General features: G+C 42.8%; 1 protein-coding gene across 1 annotated transcript; it reads right to left on the reverse strand.

Annotated features, from left to right (window-relative positions):
• Nucleotides 1-4,475: 4,475 nt before the first annotated feature.
• Nucleotides 4,476-6,082, reverse strand: LOC147856213 (polyphenol oxidase, chloroplastic-like). The gene has a single exon (XM_087329106.1). It carries the CDS (start codon nucleotides 6,075-6,077, stop codon nucleotides 4,476-4,478), a length of 1,602 nt encoding a protein of 533 aa, XP_087185232.1. The 5' UTR covers nucleotides 6,078-6,082.
• Nucleotides 6,083-10,063: the final 3,981 nt, after the last annotated feature.

Genomic DNA, 10,063 nt, shown 5'->3' on the forward strand with positions numbered 1-10,063 from the left:
AGATGCCCCCCTCCGGAAGGCCTGTTAACGCACGGATCGCTTCCTCCGTGATCAACTCGGTGTAAATGTCTTTGATAATATTTTCGGCCTCCTTGTGTGGCGCCGCCTCCATGATCGTCAAGAAACCCTCCAGTCCGTGTTGTCGTAGCCATTTCTTGGTGGCTTCAGACAGTGTTTGGCAGTTCATCTCTACGTCGAGGTCGGAGAGTGTTGGCGAGGTTTGACGATGGAGAGAGTGTGAGAGAGAAAGTTCGGAGTGAGGGGGTTCTCTATGCACGAGCTCTCTTCGATTGATCTTCATGCGTCTGTTCTCCTTGGTTCGCGAAAGGAGAAGTTCTCGATGCGTGGGGGTTTTTCTCTCTACATCTTGGCGCCTTTTTCGAGCCTACGCGTGTGCAGGTCGTGTACTATAATAGCATTACGTGCCATGTGGCGGTGGTTTAATGCCCTATTCATAGCCTCCTCGTACCTTTTCGAAGTGCCTCTTTACTCCTCATTTGCATGGCCGTTCCCACCACTCCTTTCCATGATTTCTTTGATTCGATTTTTCTTTCTTTTCTTTTCTTTTCTTTTTTTTTTTTTTTTTGAAATTAATTGTGTGGTTAATTTTTCTCTGGTCCTGTCGGACCCTTACCCGAAGCGCGCAACTTGCCGGCCTCTTGACGGTTTGCCGTCGTTTTGCTCTCCCTGGTTGCCGGCTCGTGCTCCTCCTTACCGACTTTGTGGTAGCCGTTTTCCTCATAGGTTGTTGTCTTGGTTGGCCTACCGGCGTCCGATTCGGTGTCGGCCCTTCGTTCAAATGGGTTCTTGGGCATAGGTCCTTTGTATGGCTTTAGTCTAAAACCGTTGACCCATTCACCCAGCACCTCGTCGGCAAGTGTCCCTAACTGGTAGGATCCATTGAACTCGCGTGTGTTCCAGTACGGTCCGGTCCATCTAAACCGTAGTTTGCCTGGCATTTTACCCATCCGGGTCTGGAACACTAGTACCAGCTTGCCGATTTCGAACATCTTTTCATTTCCCTTCCGGTGCCGATCTACAAACACTTTCTGTCGCCGTTGTTCCAATTCCAGGTGCATGATGCTCGCCAGTCGGTGTTCTTCTAGTTCACACAGAGCCTTTAATCGAATTGCCTCTGATTCCTTTTCATTAAGTCGTTCTCGAATCTGGATCCATAAGCTCGGTACCTGGAACTCGATCGGCATGACTGCCTCTAATCCAAATGCTAATCGGAACGGCGTTGTTCGGATGCTTGTTTTGTACGTTGTCCGGTAAGCCCAGAGCGCACTGTGCAGCTTCGTGTCCCAATCTATCTGATTCTCATTGACGATCTTGCACAGGATATTCTGTAGCGTTTTGTTTGTTGACTCAGCTAATCCGTTGGCTTGTGGGTAGTACGGGGTGCTCCGTTTATGTACTACCGCATAGAATGACGTCAACCTCTCCACTACCTGTCCAAGAAAGTGCCCTCCTTGGTCGCTTATCAGCTCTATGGGGCATCCGTACCGGCACCAAATGTATTCGTATAAGAATTTTGCCGTCGACGCCGCGGTGTTGTCTCGTAGGGCTTTGGCTTCCACCCGTTTAGTGTAGTAGTCCGTCGCGACGATCACATACCGGTTGCCAGTTCTCATTGCCGGTGGTTTAAATGGTCCGACAAAATCCAGTCCCCATTTCTGAAATGGTTCTAGCGGTAGTACTGGCTGGTGCGGCATCCTAGCTTGTTCCGTTGGTTGGCCCATTCGTGGGCATAGATCACACTCTTTCGCGTATCGGACTGCATCTTTCAATGTAGTCGGCCACCATAGGCCACTTTGCCATATCTTCCTTGTCGTAGCATCCCCGGCATAATGGCCTCCGGCGACTCCGCAGTGTGCTTCCCGTAGTATTACCTCTTTCTCGTCGTTGTTCACTGCGATTGTGCAGGAATCGTGGTCGCCAAAAACTGTGTTAATCCTAGGGCCAGACAACAGCCTAACACAGGGTGTCCACTTAAGACACTTCACCAAAGGGTGTTACGGCAAGATGACTTACGACACAACCCTTAATTAGACCTTAATTGGTTACTTAGCAATACGTCATTAACACACGTAAGATATAACAATGAGTACAGAACGGTAATCAATACTGAAAGGTTAAGGCAATAAGTTCTATTAATTATCCGCTGTCAATTACATTGTAACCGGGCCTTTATATAGGTCTCCGGTGCGAAGTACAAAACGGTGCCAACCGGCACCTATTCAGAATCGGTCCAGATCCAGATCAGCATACCGATTCCGGTCCGTCCGTCCATATTAATAAAATTACAACAGTTCCCAAATAAACTATTCCTTTCACACTCTAGTCTGGACATCCTTAAGCCTTCTTTGTCGGCCGGGTAACACATTGATTCAGGCGAGTGTGTCACATAGCTCCTTGATCTTCAAGGTGTACGTTGTGATGGACAAGTCCTTCTGTTGGACATTGTTAAACTCTTGGTAGAGTTGAAGCTTTCGTATGGTTGTATTTGTTGCAAAGTTCTTCATGAGATTCTCCCATGCTTCTTTCAGCTTCATGGCTTCCCGAATGTAGTCGAGCATGTTGTCATGTACACAAGTTGCCAAGAAATACAACACTCGACTCGCTGCTTGCTCCCATGTTGAGTAGTCGGCGTTTGTTGGGTTAGGTTTCGATTCTTGTGCTCCATCGATGTAGCTCCAATAGCCTTGGCCAGCAAGGTATTGGTGCATCTTGTATTCCCAAGATGCAAAGTTGTTTCCATCCAACTTTTCGCTAGGGAGTGAGTTGCCCATCTGAGTATTCATGGTGGTCGGTGTAGTTTTCCTTCTTCTTCTTTCTCGGATACAAGCTATGTAGTGATACTATAATAGCGATGGACCGGGTCTTCTTCAATGTCGGCATAGGACAAAACACACGCGGATGGGCTAGATCAAGCTACCAAGCCACTCTGATACCATGTAAATAATCAAGTTTGTGATTATGTAGCATGGAAAAAACAGACTAAAGATGTGTGTGTTATGTGTGTATATAAGAGAAGAGAGAAGAGAGACTCAATATAGGAAAACAAAATACAAATTGTATATTCACAAGAATAATAAGGACAACCAACAGTTACCAAGGAGAGAGAAGGGTGCTTATAAGGTCACCCTCTCTCTACATTCTCTCACTGAAACGCCTACTCTCTCACTAGAATCTTGGGAAGGAGAAAACCTTAACTAACCCATCAATTGATGTGTCATAGGAGATATGTAACTCTAATCAACAGTTACCAAAATGGAAGGTATGTAACTCTAATCATGGATGTTGACAAATCTTGGAATGTGGTTGACATTCTAAATTGCCACTTCTAGTGGGTCTTGATTTAGATGGTATTTGATTGTGGATTTGCTCTAAATGACGAGGACTAGCAAGAAACAACTACTTCTATTGCACAATTCAAGTGGAAGATATTATTCATCATTTCATATAATGTCCGCTTGCTTGTAAGGTTTGAGCTTATATTTCGTAGTGAAGACAACCAACTTAAGTGGTAAGGGGTTTATATTATTGCTTCATAAACTTCAAGAATGTTTTTGATATGGTACTTCATGAGCATCTTTTGTATATATCAGAGCACATAAAATGGTTAGCTTCTCACTATAGCAACACAATAGACCTTGTCCTCCATGTAAAATAGCTTGTGAGGAATGGCCATTTTACAATCGCTTTCAATGGATTTCATCTAATTTTTCATGTGTATATGAATTTGAAGGGTGTCTTTTGTAATGATCCATAGCAAAAGAATGCATTTTGATGGTGGAATCTTTTTGTTCACCACCACCAACATCTTGGTTTACTTTTCGCTATCTAAGCTTTGATTTCTGTTGTCTCATGTGCCACGGCATATATATTTATGCAAATAGTAGTGTGCACAACATTTCTCATCCGACTTTACCAACTTTTTCTCAAATGCCCCTCTCCCCTCCCTCAAGCTTCACATTCACCTAAACTGGATAAGAGTAGTGAAAAACAGTTACAAGCATAGTATGAAGCATACACACCATTCGTGCAATCACATTCGCGTAAGAAAAACACCCTCGAAGTATGGTAAATACCATACTTTTGCACTCATTATTTATTATAAGGTAAATTGTTTTTTTATGGTAAAAGAAAGTTAAGGTAAGTTAAGGCAAAAAGTGTAAAAAAAAAAAAACACAAGAATGTTTTAATAACAAGCGCATTCGTTTTCAGACGTATGAAAACGAATGTTTGGGCTAACGAGCATGAATATTACGTACTATGGTTACAACATTTGTCCAGAATCATGTGATGTGATGCCAATCAATCATTCATATTACACTCTTGAGGGCCGTACATTCTCTTGTAATCTCTTATTAAATATACACACACTTCCGATCATTTTAAATATAGTTCCTACATAAACAAATAAATATATATATATATTTCCCATTAACCGTAACAAAGATTGTTACTCCCTACACAATGTTGTAGGGCATAGGAGAATACTGCATCACTAGAAAATTGAAGGTGGTGGGACAACCTAGGGAGAGGCCTTTGGGAACAAAGGTGAAGACTAAGGACGGCTCGGATGTGAGGTTGAGCGCACGAATCCGTCCGTCTACGTGGAGGCTGTAGTCGCTCGAATTCCTGCCTTCGCTAAACTGGGGCGCATTGTGGAAGGTGCCCACGAATTCCTGGCACCCTGACGTCGTGTTGGCCGTGGCGGACGGAAGGTTCAAAAAGACATCTAGAATGGCCGACATGCCCTCGGTCCATGTCAATCCGGCCATTATCAGATTCTCCTCCTCTGCCCCTTGTGCCACCGCCGCCATGTCTCGCTTCACCGTGGCGGAGCACGGGGCGACGATCCACTCCCCCGCCTCGCACAACTTGTCCGAGCTTCTTAATTCCGCCACTCCGTCGCTAAGCCTCACCGGCACTCCTTGGACCATCCATGGGACATCCACCTCCTCATACACATACCCTAAGTTCCTTGTGTCCAATGCATCCCTCACCCTCACCCTCACGAGCTCCGCATCCTCGTTGTAGAACGCAAACTCGGCATCCAAATACTCGGCCTCGTCGATGTCCTCGTTCCCTTCCATGTCCTTCCATAGCACCCACATCCGGTCTAGCTCCGCGTGGTGCGGGTAGAACACCGGATCCCTAGCGGCCGCGTAAAGCGACCCCATGTCTTTCCCCCCGACCGTGGTTGCCGAACCCGACCATGCATGCATCGAATTGTGGGGAAAGTTCTCCACTGTCCCAAAGAGGGTTCTCGGAGTCTCTCCATGCTTGAACGGATAACCGAAGAATCTGTACTTGCTCTCCGCATCCCTAACGAGGGACCTGTACACGTATGCCGCGTTCTCGTGGAGTTGTTCCTCCGCGGACCGTGTTTCGGCATTGTAGGTGTAGTCGATGGAGACCACCGTGGGTGGCATGTGATCAGGATTCCTATAGTCATCCATGAGGACGGGGTATTGGATGTACATCCATGGCATGGTGGAGCCATTGGGATGGTCATAGTTCCAGAAGGGAAGTGAGAACGTGTCATCATCGAGGAGCTTGGCCAGGATCCTCTCGTGGAAGTAGAGGTACCACCTATGGAAGGGGAAGAAGAGCCAGTTTCCATGGACTTGGAAGAGGAGGTCGGTAGAGTTGTTTTGGTTATAGACTGTGTTGCAATAAGCACAATGGATGTTTGCTTGTTGGGCAAAGGAGCGAGGGTCTTCGGGGGGTAGGTCCTTCATGAGGGAGTAAGCTCTAGCAAGTGTGTCTCCATAGGTGGCATTGGGGAGGTGGGCTGGCCTTCTGACCTTGAGGGTAGGATAAAGGGTTGGGTTGGGTGTGAAGAGGGGTAAGGGTGTTGTAGCTGGGGGAGGGGCACAACAATTCAAAATCTCAAGTTCTAATGCGGGGATGTCTGATGGGGCATTGCAACTAGTCATGTTTGGGGATAAGACTGTGCATTGTGCTCGCAATATGAGGTTAGAATTGTGAAGGCTATAATTAGTGTTATACATAAGAATGATGATGAAGGTGGTGGAGAAGGAGAAGCACATGGGTTTCTTCATTGTTGTAAAAATTGAACCCAACATCCTTCTTTGTTATGGGTTTGTGCTTGCTTGTTATAAAGAGAACGATCGTGCTTATTGAAAAGAGAGAGAGAGAGAGAGAGAGAGAGAGAGAGAGAGAGAGAGCATGCTTGTCCTTGTAAATATATTGTGTGTGTCTTTGCGCTCCACAAAAAACATTGAATTTATTACACACAATATGCATCGACGTGGAGCATACATTCACATGGAGCATGCATTCACATGGAGCATGCATTGAATTTATGATGAAGGTGGAGGAGAAGAAGAAGCACATGGGTGTCTTTGGTGTGGTAAAAATTGAATCACATCCTTCTTTGTTATGTGGTTGTGCTTGTTATAAAGAGAATGAGATTGTGCTTATTGAAAAGAGAGAGAGAGAGAGAGAGAGAGAGAGAGAGAGAGAGAGAGAGAGAGAGAGAGACAAAGAGAGAGATTGCTTGTCCTTGTAAAGATATCATGTGTCTTCACGCTCCACCAAAAACATTGAATTTATGACACACAATGCACATCAAAGTTTCCATGTCCTTTCTTTACCTTTATGAGTTTGGAAGTGAATGGACATCAAAGTAGAGAATTCTTTTTATGATTGTATTTTCTAATCTAGGATTGATCCACAAGCTTTGTTGAAACACGATTGGTCATTCTAGCTGACAAATAGCTGTAAGCACTCAATCATTTGGCCTCTTTTACTGAAATGAATGGTTTTAATTCGTGACAATTTATTGTAAGCACTCTTTTTTTAACCAAAAAAACAATGCTTCGCATTTTTTTTCCTAAAGTCGTTCTCTATATGCACCTCCCCTTTTTCAATAAAATAATAAAAGAAGTCTTCACTTCCCCATTATGATCTTAAACTTATACAATAAAAAAACACACGCACACATCCTCATCCACATGTAGATAAATGTGTACGCAAATGTACCCATATACACATGTACACACACGCACACGCACGCACAGAGATTCAATTTACAAACAAGTACACATAACACTTATTGAAACATAAACTATAATAAACATATAATATAAACACCTATACAATATTTATACTATCCCTTAGACAATAACGCACAATTACATGTATACACTGATGCAAATACCTATAGGCTATGAGCTTATACAACCAAACACATTTAACCAAGCATATCCCAAAAACATGAGTGCACATGTTCGAATCTTGTGCATACACCATTATTATTCCATGATTACAGACTTATAAAATATGACATCTTACACATCTACATATTCCGATGTTGCGTTGTTGCACACGCACGTGCTACTCGGGCGGAACCATGACGGTCTTGGACTATAGAGCCTGGAAGTGGAAGGAGAGAGAAGGCTCATAGCTTGATTTAGCTTCACAAGCTTTGGCGCTCATTGAGTGTTGCCACTTGTTGAGTGTTTGCTCGACAAGCTTAGTCGCTTAGCTTCCGAATGGATCCTTGGCTAAGTTAAGCCAAGTAGAGAATCAACATGAGTACGAAGCAAGGGTTAAAGATCAGTAACAATAAATCACTAGACTATGACAATTTTAGTCAAGGTAAGAACAAGCAACGAATTTTCAATGTATGATTACAAGGCTTAATAACATAAAAATTGTCTTAACTAATGGAAGTAGTGTTTTTTTGGGGAAAAAAAAAACATAACAATTGTACCACGAAGAAAGAAAACATCTTCGAGCAAAACACGAGCTCAAAGACGACTAGAAGGAAGGGAAGATGGTGCAAAACAATGGTGTCGTGATGTGGTGTGTCAACGGTGAGAAAACCAGGTGAAAGGGTGCTAAATAGGGGTGTTCAAGCGTGGAAGGAAAAGGGACGAAGAGGGGAAACATAAGCATGTGAACAAAGAGAAAGTATGCGTAAGTGAGGAAGAGAAAAAGTACAAGAGAGAGGAAGACACATGTGTGAGGAAGGGAGGAGATAGACAACACAAGTAGTTAGGAATTAACGTATAAGTATGACAACACAAGTAGTTAGGAATTAGCGTATAAGTATAACACTAAGTACTAGGTACACAATATTTGAATGGCGTGTTTTAAGTAGCTTTATTCCCTTTTGAAAAGAGGGAAATTTGGGCATTAAATGTAAAGTGGTGCCCTCCTCCCCTTGTTTCCCTATAAAAGGAAAAGGAGGGCCCCATCAGTGTTGCCTTTTGACGGCTGTTTTGAACGTTTTTGGCAAATTTAACCGTATATGAAGGTTATTCGAAAATGAAACCGTCAATCTTGACGGGCATATATTTTATAAAAACATAAAAATGAAGGTTAAAAATTTGTTAATACCATCAAATTTTGATAAGGCTAAAACAATAGTACGTGTATTAGTAGTTACAAATAACAATTCATAGGCCATAGCATATAGTTTTTATTTAAGGAAAGTAAATGTGTAAAACATATGTTATGTGATATGATAAAAGAGAAGGAAGATAAACTTAAGGTTTCTCCTATTCTCAGCCCATTCCTCTCTCTCTCTCTCTCTCTCTCTCTCTCTCTCTCTCTCTCTCTCTCCGTTTGCTTCTACTTCTTTTTTTATTTTTCTCTCACTCTCTCCCTTACTTTGATCAAGTTGTACTTTGTTCTTTCTTTCTTTCCCATTCTCTCTCTCACTCACAAGTTATAATTGATCATTGATGGAATACATCCATAACTTCGCAACTCTCACACACAAGTTATAATTTATCATTGATGTCAATGCATGTCTTCAATTTTTACATGATGCAAAGGCTTGTGAAATGGAACTCTATAGCTTTGTTGACAATTTACGTTTAAATTGTGAAGGCTATACTATGCATAAAGCTTGGTGTATGTTTTGCAAAATGATGGATTGGCAAGATAGTTTTCTTCATTTGATGAAATTATGGCACACTACTTTGGTTATTCCATCTAGCGCGGTTTCGTGTGTGAGAGAGTTCTCTAAGCAAAATCTCATCAAAGAGATGAAAAGAAACCGATTGAATATAGAACATTTAGATTATTTAATGCAAGTCTCATTAAATGGGCCACATATTGAAGAAATAGAATGGGATTGTGTATATGAAATTAGGAAAGATGCAAAGGATAGAAGGGTATAATATATTGTTTAGTACGAGTATTCGATGTATTTACTTTTTGAAGGGCAATTTTTTCGACAAACCATCATTTGATGAGCAAATTTTTTGGAATACCATTCTCATGGCAATGTTAGCCGTCAAAAGGCAACACTGGGCCCCATATTGTTTTCTTGGCTATTTTGGGGATTTAGGCTCTTTTTTATTTTATTTTGGGGAAAAGAATAGGTAGGAACATGGACAGAGGAATGGGTGATGCTCTTCCAACAAAAAAGTTGGACAGAAGCAACTAGTACGCATCTTGGGAATACAAGATGCACTAGTACCTACTCCGGCATGATTACTGGAGTTACATCCATGGAGAAAACGAAGTAGTGCCAGAACCAACACACAAGGATTTTCCAGCTTGGGAGTAGGCGGTAAGTAGAGTCATATACTACCTTGCATCCTGTGTGCATGACGAGATGTTGAGCTAAATTCATAATGCAAAGACGTCAAAGGAGACCTAGGAAAATCTAAAGAAGATTTTCATTGTGAGTACCACGACCTGCAAGTTGCAGCTTCGTCAAGAGCTCAACAATATCCAACAGAAGGATATGACGGTGACCGACTACACCACAAAGGTCAAGGAGATTTGTGATGCCTTGGGGTCCATCAATGTGATGGTGGACGAGGAAGAAATGGTATAGATCTACCTTGGTAGTTTAGCTTAGAGGTATGGGCCGATTAGGATGGCAATTTGCACGAGGGAGAAACTGTTGACTTTCTTCGATCTACAATCGATGCGTATGGTCGAAGAAAACCACGCATGTGCGTCAAGGAGCACACACACACTTTGACAACTAGATGTTGTACATGGAGGCATAGAGGAAATGCCGACAACAATGGACCCTTCACAAGTAGGGGGAGTCGAGGTG

Source organism: Azolla caroliniana, unplaced genomic scaffold (genome assembly GCF_043228905.1).
Source record: "Azolla caroliniana isolate FFs.n. ecotype wild unplaced genomic scaffold, voAzoCaro1.0.p SCAF_13, whole genome shotgun sequence".
In the NCBI taxonomy this organism is placed as follows: Eukaryota; Viridiplantae; Streptophyta; class Polypodiopsida; order Salviniales; family Salviniaceae; genus Azolla; species Azolla caroliniana.